This window comes from Urocampus carinirostris, chromosome 5 (genome assembly GCF_059441175.1).
Source record: "Urocampus carinirostris isolate Australia breed hairy pipefish chromosome 5, RoL_Ucar_1.0, whole genome shotgun sequence".
Lineage (NCBI taxonomy): Eukaryota > Metazoa > Chordata > Actinopteri > Syngnathiformes > Syngnathidae > Urocampus > Urocampus carinirostris.
The window spans coordinates 40,407,878-40,422,648 of NC_142353.1; the positions used below are offsets into that span (position 1 = coordinate 40,407,878).

Consider the following 14,771-nt stretch of genomic DNA (forward strand, 5'->3'; position numbering starts at 1 on the left):
AGTTCAGGGTGTCCACTGCCCGATGATTGCTGGGATGGGCTCCAGCACCCCCGCGACCCTACTGAGGATAAGCGGTGCAGCTAATGAGATGAGATATTATATATATATATATATATATATATATATATATATATATAATATATATATATATATATATATATATATATATATATATATATATATATATATATAATTAGTAGCCCAAGGCTGAAATATCAAAGACCACATTTGAAATTCGATACAAATATACTTCTGTATCTCTTTTACCTTTGTAGTGCACATCATTAAGATTGTGTGAAACTAAGCGTGTAGGTTTGTGTTCCATTGTACAAGACACAGTTAACAGATGGTGCATCGGGTTAAGTCATCTTCAATAACACCGATCTGCCCATCAGCGAGAAGGGCCAAGTTGGAAATAGATTCATTAAATGTTTTTGCGCCTGTGAAAAACGCCTGCTGGATGCTGGAGTGCTCCTGGATGTTCATTGTGTACTCATGAGACAAAGAAGAAGTTCATTGCACTAATCAGCGGCGGCCATGTTGGGCTATTCACGGTATTGGCCATTAACCACTCCAACACCTGCTCTCTCTCTCACCCGGCTTTTTCAATCGGCCTTTTGTATGCAAACACACCAAAACACGGTATTCTGATTTAGTCGTGGCTAATGCCCTTCTTGCTTTTTCATCGCAGGTTGTTGAAATGAAAGTGGAATCCCTCTCTGATACTCAATACATCGTAACCTTGGACCACGCTGAAAGAGGGCACAACTGGACACACGACTCGAGTGTGCGGCGTCTACACACAAGTCCGCAGGTTTTGCTGCTGTGGATGAAATTCAAGTTATTGGATAAAATGCTCCGCTTTCGCTTCTCTTTGATTCACAAAGCCCTGACTTGTTATTGCATACGATAATGTGAAATCTTAAACGATATTTTATTTGTGGAAGTTCATTAATGTTACATTATGTGTGGGCTGTGATAAATAATTGCCGTCGTAAAATGTCAACATAAAGTACAGTGGGACCTCGCTACTTGGCGCTTCGACGTTCGCGGCTTAAGAGCTTCGTGGCGGGTAATAGTTAAAAAAAAATCATTATACATAAATAATATCAATTTTAAAAAAAATAAACATGAATAATAATGGAAAATATTACATTAAAATTAGTAATTACATCATTTTACAGCAAGACAACAACCACACTGTCTAAATATAAAAGTCACTTTAGGATAACTTGGAAAAGGCCCTTGAATGTCACACAAAGAGCCCAGATTAGAACGAATGGAACATGTGAACTGTTATCCTTAATTTCTCGCTGTAAATGGGGTCCAGGAAACCCCAAAATCCACTTAGTAGCCTCCCCCTTTCATCCATTTTTGACTACAGTCAACCAGTGATAATGGACTGCGGCCGGTTGGGTGCTGTTCGTTCTAGTCAGAAAAAATGGCAGCCACGCATTAGAAGACCCTAATTTTAGCAGTTGTTGACTGGGGATAAAGGATTACAGCCAAAACAGTGCAGTTCATTTTATGTGGGCCACCAACCGTGCATTTCATTTTAGCCAGGCCAAAACGGCTCGCCTCTGGAGATAAGCTTTTTGCCGGTTAAAATTAGTAATTACATCATTTTACAAAATTTTAAAACACAAAGAACTGCACGTATACGCTAAGCGTCACGGCCATAAACGCAAGCTCATTGGCCAGCACTGGCTGAACACTCGACTCCCCATTGGCCCATTCACTACAGTAAACCACGCTTACCTCGTATACAGTACTGTAAGCTTCTCGCCTTAGCTCGCAGCTAGTTACCTTTTTTTCCCGTGGTGAATTCTTAAGTCTAAAAGTTTTTTGAAGCCCTTCGTGATGCCTCCCAAACGCTCTTTATCCCTTGGTGCGTCTAGTGAACCGAAGAAAAAGCGAAAAATATTAACGATTAACGAAAAAGTGAGTTTATTGGACAAGTTGAAAGGAGGAAATAGCTATAGCCCGACAATATGGCCTGAATTAATCCACTGTATGGTACATAAAGAAGAAAGAGAAGAACATCAGAAAAACTGCTGCAATATATTTCACGAAAGATGCCAAAAGGGTTGTAAACACCCAGAATAAGACCATGGTGCGAATGGAAAATGCACTGGTTATTTGGATCCACGATTGTAGGGCGAAGAAAATCAGCCTGGATGCAAACCTAATCTGAGGTTAAAATAATTTATTCTAAGAGTTAAGTTAAATTTTATTTTATTGTTTGATTGTTTAAGAAGAATCTCTCTCTCTAACCGTATTCCATATGGTGTACTGTATTGTACTGTATACAGGGGGGGTGTACTGTAAAGGTTGTTTTTTTTTGAAGGGGCGTCGCTACTTCGCAGATTTTCACTTTTTGCGGGTGGTTTTGGTCCCCATTAACCGTGATAACCGAGGTCCCACTGTATTACGTTTATTTTCTGCCTCGATGTAAATCCCGACAAATGATTTATGATTTCAAGGGTCATAAGAATTGCAAGCTGGAGACACGTTTGTATGTGTTGCACACTGGCAGAGAATATGAAAGGGAGGAAAGCATCTGTATAGTGTGTTCGGTTTGTTATGTAAGGAAAATGATGTCACACATTTCGTTTTTACTAAAAGGAAAAATACAAATGCATACAATTCTTCTGTGCGTTAAACCTGATATATAAATCTAGCTGAGCATTGCTGTGAAAGTAAAAAATGAACAAAACATAAAAATACAAGTCATAAGATTCAGGCTCAATCTCATTACTCCCCCTTTCTCTAGATTTTATCCCTTACTCAAACAAAGAGTGTTCACAATGAGGGTAACACAGTCAGAATGCTCCGGAAATTGTAGAGTAGGCTGAGAGAGTGAGTCTCAAAGGCCCTGTTTTATAAAGTCAGGTCAGAAGGGACCTAGCCTCTCTGTAGCCACACCCCCTCTGCTGTTCCGACCAATCACGGGATGTAATGAACCCTTAACATTTGTTTATGTGTTGTATTATGAAACAAATTTCTGCAGAGGGTGTTGCGAGACAAGGAAAAGCACAGATGCGCAAAACAAGTGATTTTGGCAAAAACGAGGAAGAATAAACAAGAGTCTAGCGCAGTACAGAGATCCCTTGGTTTTTTAATTGGGACCAGATCCACCTGCAAAAAGTGAAAATCAGCGAAGTAGCTTTGCACCTTCATAAAAGCCTCTAATGGGCAAACTTACCTCAATGAGAGTACAGTGGAACCTCGGTTCTCAACCATAATCCGTTCCAGGACCCTGTTCCAAAACCGATTTGGTCGATCACCGATAATCGTTTTTGCCATTAAAAGTAAAGTAAAATCATTTTAATCCGTTCCAAATCCTTGAAGGCTTACCATGAACGTAAACATGAAGCTAACCAAGGCTAATCGTAGGTTCGCGTTAGCATAATCTTCCGTACGAAAGATTACGCTAACATGAACGTGTAAAAATAAAAAAATCAGGTCGTTTACACGTCATGTAGCACCAGGGTCCCCACAACAAGTGGTGAGCGGTTAAATGATAAAGAAAAGATTTATGAATAGTATTTCTTACCTTTGTGGTGGTCTGCAGAAGCCATGCTCTATTCCCTCGAAAGATGGGAAACTCGCACATCTTCTTCATATTTTGCTATTATTTCTTTCTTAAATGCAATAGTTGTACGCACTACTCTTCTTTTTTCACCTGTAGCAACTTTGTTGTTGCACCGCCCTTCTTCCGAGGCATAATTAGGGGTTAAAACACTCCGTTCACCGATATTCAAAACGAAAGCAAAAAGAAGTGCGCGGTCACGTGACAACAGTTCTTCACGAGGGGTGGGGGAAATCTACACCCGTACGCCGCTCAGCATCGCCCCTAGCGTACCGGCGTTCGAACTCCGATTTTTTGAACGAAAAGCGAAGCAAGAATTCCTCGAAGTTTTTGGTCGAGAACCGATTTGTTCGAACTGAGAGGCGTTCGAAAAACCGAGGTTCCACTGTATATGACTTGAATAAAATAACAACGACAGATCAAAAAATAACAACACACATCGAATAATTATAGTTGAATGAATGGTTTTATTGTGATTATACAAAATTAAAACGACATAGAGAGAGATACTGGTTAGTGGCGTGCTTGCATCGGGTGTTAGCGTAGCCGAGCAGTAGGCTGGACCTGCAGCCAAGGTATTACTTGCCTTCCAATGCCGCCTCAGTCAATTTCCGGAAGCAATCCACGCAGCACCCGCTGGTGATCAGCATGTCTTTGCATTCTCCTGACTTTCGTAAGAGTCCGGTTTAATTGATGAGTTTCTTTTCGATGTAACAAGCCGCTAAAAGCTAGCGGCTGCTAACCTTCCCATTTTGTTTCGATTTGGAGACGTCGACTGCGTATGCCTAAGCTGTTTGACTGACAGCATACAGAAGCCTATCACAGTTGTACACACAGACAGTCACACCCACCCCACACAGAGCGCCCTCCTTAATCTCTCCTTCGCTGTCTGCTATCTATTAGAAACACAATTCACGATACATTGATATCAATGACAATAAAGACAATTCAATTTAATAAAAAAAACGCAAAGAAGTAAACCAGTGATAACCGAAGCACGTACTAGAGAGGGGTCTCTGTACTCGTCTGATGGCATATGTGTATCTTTTGCAAATTAAACACGACAGTTTATTGTCATAATCTGTTCTCGTTTGAGTATTTCAAGTGAGTGAAATCAAAAGATAAACACATTTTAAAAAATGTACAGATGTGGCTTAGAAAAGAAGCTCAAAGTAATAAGCAGGAAGTGCAATGCTAATTCCTGCAGGAATTTCTACCTAGTCCTGACGAGAGAAGTGAAAGGGTGAGGAGAAAGATAAACAAGATGTAGGCAGGGTACTTTAACTGGATTACTTTTAATTACTTTTGGATTACTCCAATACCATTATGCTAACAAAAGACAAAAGAAACTAAATATGAATAAAATGATGACTCACAACACGTGGTAAGCTTTCTCTCCTGGCTTTGATCTCTTTGATCTCCGGCAAAACGAACATAAAATGTGACAGAAACGAAATGAAAATAAACCCAAACAGCTTGCCAACATCATTTTTGCCGTTCCATGTATTCCGTTAGTCCCCAAGCCTCCACAAAATTTAGTAATTCTATTCATATTTAGTTTCTTTTGTCTTTTATTAGCATATTTGGTATGGGAGTAATCCAAAGGTAATTGAAAGTAATCCAGTTAAAGTAACCCTACCCAACCCTGGATGTAGGTAGGTAGGAGAAAAGAGGAAGTAATGGGATTGAGCCTTAGACTTAAGATGTGTGCTTTTGCTAATACCTCCCAAGCGCTATCATTTAAACATGTTTCTGAAATCTTTTTGGTTTCAGTCATAGAAGTTTCTCTTTTTGAGACAATGATGTCATCCTATCTAATTCGCCACACGGTTACACAGTAATTAGCATTTGCGTTTTTACTGGATGGAAGTCTTCTTTGACTTAACAGTGATTGTCATCGCTGATGTAAAATATGTGTATAAAAGTCCCGTATGTGTTAGCAGAGTCGAATGAAATTGGTGTCATCATCACAACGTGTCTATGTATTTTGGTTTTGTATTGTGCTGAGCATTACTGTTTTAGAAGAAGAGATGATGATTTGTTATATATTGTAAATCATTAGACAAGGGTAAAAACAGCCTCACCACAATTGCTGGAATAGCTGGAAATAACAGGGAAGGTCAGCGCTTCGGAAAAACAGACAAAAAGCAAACTCACAAGCGCAGCTTTATTTCTTTGCCTTTTATTGGTGTGATACTATTACAATAAAATTGAAACAAAACAAAATACTTTGGTCAGTCATTATTTCTTTTGGTAGGGGAAAAACACTTTAACAGGGGACGGACTGTCAACCTACAGAAAGGGAAAATACTGTAGAAATGTGAGACAAAAACAGAAAAAAAGCAATATCGAGAGAATCTGTTTCACAACAGCAGCAAGTAGGTCCGAAGAAAGAATCTGAGAACTTTTCTCGAGTGAAATGAATTTTCATTTTGTCATTTCACAACGGATAAAAAATATACATCGTGGGTGACATTCACATTAAGGCAGACGTAACGATTGTCGATAATATTTGAACATTCCGGACATCGAAGGAAAGGTCTTAAATGTTTAAAGTTTTAAACTCCATTTTGTTTAACTTTTGTCTTTTTCTGAATGTGCCTAAAATCGTCACATCGGTGAAGAAACAAGAGCAGATCCTATTACCCTGGACTCATTTTTGAGTTGAATTTCTGTAGAAACCAACAAAACTATAAGACAAAATTTCTCTTGCGAAGAAAGGCCTCATCCGAGAAAAGGTTTTATCCATATGCGAGCAACATTACATGTGAGAGGGTAACAAATTTCGAAATATGGTGCCTTTTTGCAGCTCAGGAACGGAAACATACTTGTTGGCTCCTTTGTCTTATTTTGAAAGCGGTGTGTGAGCTGAGTGACTTCCTGTTTCTGTTTGACTTTAGGCGCCCTGGTATGGAAGTCCAAGCATGCCAATATGCAATAAATAAAACGACCCGGACAAGGAAAAATGCTTTACAAATTTATATAATATGGCCCAGATACTAGCCTTCATGTGCGGAGTTTGCATGTTCTCCCTGTGCCTTTGTGCGTTTCATCCGGGAGCTCTCCCCCACATTCCAAAAACATGGCAAGTTAATTGGTGACTCCAAATTGGCCCTAGGTATGAGCGAGCGAGTGAGTGGTTTTCTGTGTGTGCCCTGCGACTGGCTGGGAACAGGTTCCAGTTCAGGGTGTTCCCTGTCCATTGCTCGGAGATTGCTGGGATGGGCTCCAGATCCCATGTGACCCTTATGAGGATAAGCGGCGCAAATAATGGATGGATGGTTGGATATAGTATTCTTTTTTGAAATACATTGGCGTTACTATAAAGCAGGGGTTGGAAACCTTTTTAACCGAAAAAGCCAGGTTATATATTTTTTTTTGTGCCAGGTTATATATTTTCCGAAAAATTCAACCAAACTGCCAAACCCTTTCCCCAGACAAAAGCTAATTCTTCAGCGAATTTAATTTCACTGTGCGACGTTTGAGGGTTCCATATCAATAGAGATATAGGACTTAAAATTCAACTCCCGCCGTTACTTATGAGTGCTGAGGCTTATTTTGTCTGTCATTTTGTCTTAAATTATTGATTTAAAACCTGGTGCAAGCAAAGTTATTTTGGGAAAATGTCAAAAATTACTAAAAATGAAGATACTTGCGTATTTACTTTTAGCACAGGCGCTGGGCAATGGTGTAAAAGTGCGCATGTCTGGTCCTGTTTATAGTTCCGCCTATTCTTAACACTTACCCAATCAAATTGTTTGAGGTGCTTTGCTACAGCTTCTGGGTAAAACGTTTGTTTTGGGTTAAAGTTTTTTCTGTGGGTTTCTATCAAAAAATGTTTCGATAGTGAAACTGTTTAATCAGCTTCCTTATAAAGTATTTTTAGCAATTTACAGCCAAAACGGGGACTGCTGGTGTGACACCCTGACTGTAAACTGGAGTTAAAATTGTGTCAAATTTATACTGGACCAAATTCCTCGACTATTCCACGTATGTTGATTAGCTAAGCAGTTAGCAATCTAAAATTTGCACATGTCCTGTTTTATGTGAGGTTTGAACAATTTTTCTCGACAATCTTAACAGCAATTAAGCATGTTCACAATTTACTAGTGTCAATAAAATTGTTCAAACCAAAAAAAAAACGTCCTGTTTTATCTCTGAGCTACAGTATTTGTTCTCATTTAAAGAGCCATAGGATCCCGATCCCTACTATAAGGTAATTCTTCTGCAAAACAGATTTGTGGAATAAAAAAGCCATTGTGAAAAAGGGTGTTTGATATAAATGCAGATATTTAAAAATAATATTTTTTCTTTTAAATAAACCAGGAAAATTAAATCAAAATACATGGTTGTGTGAAGTTTGGTTGTTATAATTATATTCAAAAAAATGTTTAATGAGAATATTTTGAATTAAAGGTTTAAACGGACAGTGTGTATTATATATGATGCAATATAATATAATATAATATAATATCTCATCTCATTAGCTACACCGCTTATCCTCAGTAGGGTCGCGGGGGTGCTGGAGCCCATCCCAGCATTCATCGGGCAGTGGGCAGGGGACACCCTGAACTGGTTGCCAGCCAATCGCAGGGCACACGGGGACAGACAACCCACTCGCTCAGTCACACCTAGGGACAATTTGGACAGGCCAATTCACCTGAAATGCATGTTTTTGGAATGTGGGAGGAAACCGGAGTGCCCGGAGGAAACCCACGCAAGCACGGGGAGAACATAATAATATAATATAATATAATATTAATATACATGAAATATCATATAAAATAAGATAATATCATATAAAGGCGGAGTTTTGAAAATACTCGAGTAGGTTGAGAAATATGCATTTATTTTCCATAACATGAGCGTCACCTAGAGGGAGCAGATATGATACAAAAATTAGAAGTCAATAGTGCTTTTTGGGCACTTTGACTCTCTGTAGTTTGTATTTATTTGTATTGTACTTTTTTGTGCTTTTTTTCGGTTGCACTACACAATACAAAGACATCTTGGGGTCAAATTATACACACTGTCCCTTTAAAAGATTTTGAGTCCATGTTTCTTATGACACCATATTTTACGAATGACAATTTGCACGATTTCCTCTTTTCTCACTTTTTTTTAAAATGTTGTCTAAAATAATTTTGGTACTTTTGAGCTTCCATACCTTGGAGCCAGTAAACCTTTCATAAGGTATAATGTACTTATACAAAACTCAATTCCAATGAAGTTGGGAAAGTGTGTTAATTGCAAATAAAAATTGATCCAAGTAAATTGCAAATTCTTTTCAACCCATATTTAAATGAATGCACAGCAAAGACAACATATTTATTGTCTTCACTCATAAACTTTATTGTTTTGGGAGAAAATCATCAACTCTGTAATTTGATGACAGCAACACGTGCCAAAATAGTTGGGACAGGTGTCAATAACTACTCAGAAAGTGGATGAATGGAAATCAACCAACTATTTGCAGGTGAACAGATGAATTAGCAACAGGTGAGAGTTGTTACTGGGTATAAAAAAGGGAGACCCGAACAAGCTAAGTCATTCACATGCAAGGATGGGGCGAGGTTCACCTCTTTGTGAACAACTGCGTGGGCAAATTGTTGAACAGTTTAAAAACAACATTCCTCAAAGTACAATTGCAAGGAATTTAGGGATATCATCATCTACAGTCCATAATATTGTGAAAAGGTTCAGGGAATCTGGAGAAATCACTGTGCGTAAACGGCATGGCCGTAAACCATTATTGAATGCCCGTGACCTCCGAGCCCTCAAGCGGTACTGCATTAAGAACCGACATCAATGTGTAAAGGACATCACCACATGGGCTCAGGAACACTTTGGAAAACCACTGTCAGTCAATACAGTTCGACGCTATATCCGTAAGTGTGGGTTAAAACTTTATGTTGCAAAGCGTAAGCCATTCATCAACAACATCCAGAAACGCCGCAGGGTTCTCTGGGCCCGAGCCCATCTAAAATGGACTGATACAAAGTGGAAAAGTGTTCTGTGGTCTGATGAGTCAGTTTTCCAAATTGTGTTTGGAAATTGTGGACGTCGTGTCCTCCGGTCCAAAGAAGAACAGAACCACCCAGACTGTTATGCACGCAAAGTGCAAAAGCCAGCATCTGTGATGGTATGGGGGTGCATGAGTGGCCAAGGAATGGGTAACCTGCACATCTGTGAAGGCACCATTAATGCAGAAAAGTACATTCAGGTTTTGGAACAAAGTATGTTGCCATCCAAACAGAATCTTTACCATGGGCGCCCTTGCTTCTTCCAGCAGGATAATGCCAAGCCACACACTGCACGTCTCACGACAGCGTGGCTTCGTAGTAAGAGGGTGCGGGTGCTTGACTGGCCTGCCTGCAGTCCTGACCTGTCTCCCATTGAAAATGTGTGGCGCATTATAAAGCGCAGAATAAGACAAAGGAGACCCCGGACTGTTGAACAGCTGAAGCTGTACATAAAGCAAGAATGGGAAAGGATTCCACTATCAACGATTCAACAACTAGTCTCCTCACTTCCTAAACGTTTATTGAGTGTTATTAAAAGGAAAGGTGATGTAACACAATGGTGAAGAAGCCCCTTTCCCAACTACTTTGGCACTTGTTGCAATTATAAAATTCTAAGTTTATCATTATTTGCTTATGGAAATAAAGTTTATGAGTTTGAACATGGATAATCTTGTCTTTGTGGTGTATTCATTTAAATATGGGTTAGAAAAGGTTTGCAAGTCATTCTATTCTAATTTTACTGACATTTTAAACTTTTTCCCAACTTCAATGGAATTGACTTTTGTACTTCTCAAATTTTCCATTTTAGAAAGTTGATTTCAGAACAAATGAATTTGGTAAGTAAACGGTAACACCGGACACTCGTTTTTACGTGTTCGGTTGTTGAATGTAAATACTTACAAAGATGCCAAAAAGTATGTAAGCAGCAAGACGGCTCATAGTCTGCAACAGACAAAACAAGTAACATGGGAGCTACTGTTTTCAGCACCATTTTTAAAAAGGGAACATTTTCCATCCGTACGATAGTCGGGTTCCGTGTAAATACGAATTACGTGATCACAGAAAAGCTGAGAGAATGGACGAATTCTGCATTTGTGATGAAATCGAGCAAACGGTTTGTAAGACAGTTCCGAGCAATTTCGAACGAAAAACGAAAGCTAATAACGAAATATTGATTTTCTAATTGTTTTCCTTTCGAAAGGAAACAGCCTTGAGAAGATGATAGCTGACACAGAAAAGAGTTAACGTCAATTTGCTCGCTTTTGATGTTTTCTTGTCACTATCCTGGTAAGTGTGGCCATTTGGAGGACTGATCTTTGCATGAATAGAAATAAATAGTCTTACGGCGTTTTATTTAGTTGTTGTATTTCATTCGTTTTATTTTGTTGTCGTAGCATTTTGACGTTGATTTTTGTCATTGTTGTATTTTCTCGCTGTTAAGTGTTTCCGTTGCAATTTGCTGTATTTTGTCGTAGTAACAATTTTTTGTCATTGTATTTTGTATTGTCGCATTTCCGTCATTATATTTTGTCTTTGTTGCATTTTGTCGTCGTTGTATTGCGTCGTCATTCTATTTTGTCGTTGTATTTTGTCATTGTAGCATTTTGCCAATATCGTTTTTTGTCATTGTTGTATTGTGTAGCTGTTTAATTCTTCCGTTGTTGTAATTGGACGTATTTTGTCATACTAACAATTTTTTGTCATTGTATTTTGTATTGTCGCATTTCCGTCATTATATTTTGTCTTTGTTGCATTTTGTCGTCGTTGTATTGCGTCGTCATTCTATTTTGTCGTTGTATTTTGTCATTGTAGCATTTTTCCATTATTGTTTTTTGTCATTGTTGTATTGTGTAGCTGTTTAATTCTTCCGCTGTTGTAATTGGCCGTATTTTGTCGTACTAACAATTTCTTGTCGATGTATTTTGTATTGTCGCGTTTTTTGTCATTGTATTTTGTCGCCATTCTATTTTGTCGTTGTATTTCGTCATTGTAGCATTTGGTCGTTGTTTCTTTTTATCATTGTTGTGTTTTCTCGCTGTTAAATGTTTCCGTTGTTGCAATTTGCCGTATTTTGTCGTAGTAAAAATGTTTCGTAGTATTTTGTTTTGTCGCATTTTTCGCCATTGTATTTTGTCGTTGTATTTTGTCATTGTGGCATTTTGCCATTATTGTTTTTTGTCATTGTTGTATTTTGTCGATGTTAAATTCTTCCATTGTTGTAATTGGCCGTAGTTTGTCTTACTAACAATTTTTTGTCATTGTATTTTGTATTGTCGCGTTTTTTTGTCATTGTATTTTGTCGCCATTCTATTTTGTCCTTGTATTTCGTCATTGTAGCATTTGGTCGTTGTTTGTTTTTATCATTGTTGTGTTTTCTCGCTGTTAAATGTTTCCGTTGTTGCAATTTGCCGTATTTTTTTTTTCGCATTTTTCGTCATTGTATTTTGTAGTCATGGTATTTTGTCCTTGTGTTTTTTCATTGTACCAATGTGTAATTGTTGTATTTTATCATTGTTGTATTCTTTTGGTGTTTTGATTTATTTTGTTGTTGTAATTTGCCGTATTTCTTTGGACGTAATATTTTGTCGTTGTTTTATTTTGTCGTCGTTGTATAGCGTCGTCATTCTATTTTGTCGTTGTGTTTTGTCATTGTAGAATTTTGTCGTTATTATTTTTTGTCATTGTTGTATTTTGTCGCTGTTAAATTGTTCCGTTGTTGTAATTGGCCATATTTTGTCGTAGTAACATTTTTTTGTCGTTGTATTTTGGAGTTGGGGCATTTTGTCCTTTGTGTTTTGTCGTTGTTGTATTGTGTTGTTGTATTTTGTCAGCGTATTTTCTCGCTGTTAAACTCTTACGTTGTTGTAATTTGCCGAATTTTGTCGTAATTACGTTTTGTCGTCATTGTATTTTCTCGTTGTTGTATGGTGTCATTGTATTTTGTCGTTGAATTGTGTCGTCATTGTATTTTGCCCTTGTGTTTTCTCATTGTCGCAACGTGTCCTTGTTGTATTTTGTCATCATTGTATTCTGTCGGTGTCGAATTCTTTCGTTGATGTTATTTGCCCTATTTTATCGGATGTAACATTTTGATGTTGTTGATTTTGTCGTTGTTGTATCGTGTCGTCAGTCTATTTTGTCATCGTAGCATTTTGTCGATGTTGCTTTTTGTCATTGCTGTATTTTTTCGCTGTTAATTTCTTCCGATGTGGTAATTTGCGTTTTTTGTCTTACTAAAAAATTTTCGTCATTGGATTTTGTATTTGGGGCATTTTGCCATCATTGTATTTTGTCATTGTTGTATTTTGCTTTTGTATTTCGTCATTGTAGAAATGTCTCGCTGTATTTTGTCATTATTTTATTTTGTCGTCGTTGTTTTTTGTAATCATTGAATTTCATCATATTATATCATGGCAAAATGTTGTTTGAAATGAGTGAGCGAATCAAACTGGCTATCCTTTTCACCTATTGGTTTCCTCAAGCAACCAAGGACGACTTTGCAGTTGAGCATTTATGTAACATTTTTGCTGTGACAAAATACTAAGATTAAATACGACAACGACAAAAATTACAATGATGACAAAATGCAAATGACACGAAAATACAATCAAATACTACACCGACAAAATACTACAAAACCCAGCAACGACAAAATACAATGATGACGATATACAACGACAAAGTACAGCAAAATACAATTTGTAAGTATCAAATTATTTATACATGTATTTCTACTTATAGCACGATCGGTTCTCCATAGGCTACTACCAAAGGCGTGTGGCGTGATAAAGGAGTCACAATTCACTATCTTTAAAAAAATGATTGGAAGATAGCATCTCATTTTTTTGAGTTTTTATTTGTAATTGATCTTTACGGGTCAATTTTGTCGTATCGATATATTAATAACTAAATGGAGTGGAATGGAACTATGCTGACTGGAACATGAGACCAAACGAGACGGCACGCTCTATAGAGAATATATTGACTTATTTCATCATCACCTAAAAACAGCTGAAAATTTTGCCAACATTCTGCTTCTTAGAAAGAGCCTAAAAAATCTGTCATAAAAAGTGCAATTAATCACCAGTCCATCATCCAAAAAAATGGTCCTAGGCCAGGGGTGGGCAAACTTTTGGCGTCACGGGCCTGGGGACACATCCAGTTTTTCTCATTTACATTTATGAAGTTATATTCTATTATATTAATTCAGGTTTATTTATTTGTGTATATGTGTGACCCTTTACTGAACATTAGCATACCTTCAGGGCAGTTGCAGTTGATTTAACGTTGCACTTGGAACGGATTAATCCCGTTTCAATTCATTTCAATTAGATAACGTGTTTCGATTTACAAAAGTTTCATTATACAATGTTACTGCTGGAACCAATTAAATGTATAAGTAGAGGTACAACTGTGTTACTGTAGTAGCATGTTTGTAGTATATCTGCAGTAGTATCTTATTATATTTACAAAATAAGATTTTGTAATATTTTTGAAGTAGCTTGTAGTACACCTGAAGCTTTATGTTTGAAGGATTTCTTTAGTAGAGTTTTTTGTGGTATATTTGTAGCATTCGTGTAGTATTTTGTAGTGTTACTGCATTTGTATTTTTTTAGAATTTCTGTACGAGCGTTTCTGAAATATATCTGTAGTGCTTCTGTGCTAGTATTTTTGCTGTAGTAGTTTTGTAGCATTACTGTAGCAGTATTCTTGTAGAATTTCTGTAGTTGGTCTTTTTAGAATTATAGCAAAACCATATACTATGCCCCGGTTTTTAAACTCTATATTTTGTTTTCATAGAATTTCTGTAGTAGGATTTTTGCATTATAGTATTACTTTAGTTGTATATTTGTCTTAGTGTTTCTTTTTTATTTTCAGAATTAAAGCAAAACAATATATTTGGTTGCTGTTATGAAGCACTTAATTTGGTATTTAGTTATTTTGTAGTATTTCTATAGGGGCATTTTTGCATTTTTATATTACTGTTGTAGTTTTTTTAATTGGTGTAGTGTTTTTCTTTCTTTTCAGAATTAAATCAAAATAATATACTATGTCTTTGTTTTAAAGTACTATATTGAACCGTTAGTTTTGTGATAATGTTGTAGTATTTCTCTAGTGGTATTTTTGTATTACCGTATTACTGTCGTAGTACTTTT

At 37.2% G+C, this 14,771-nt stretch overlaps 1 protein-coding gene across 1 annotated transcript in view; it reads left to right on the forward strand.

Moving 5' to 3' along the window:
- adgrd2 (adhesion G protein-coupled receptor D2) overlaps positions 1 to 6,050 on the forward strand; it is a 72,127-nt gene extending 66,077 nt beyond the window's left edge. The window contains exon 25 of the mRNA XM_088336824.1: positions 692 to 6,050. Within this exon, the coding sequence (XP_088192950.1) occupies positions 692 to 699 (8 nt within the window). The 3' untranslated portion in view covers positions 700 to 6,050. The remainder of the gene's footprint in view (positions 1 to 691) is intronic.
- Positions 6,051 to 14,771: the final 8,721 nt, after the last annotated feature.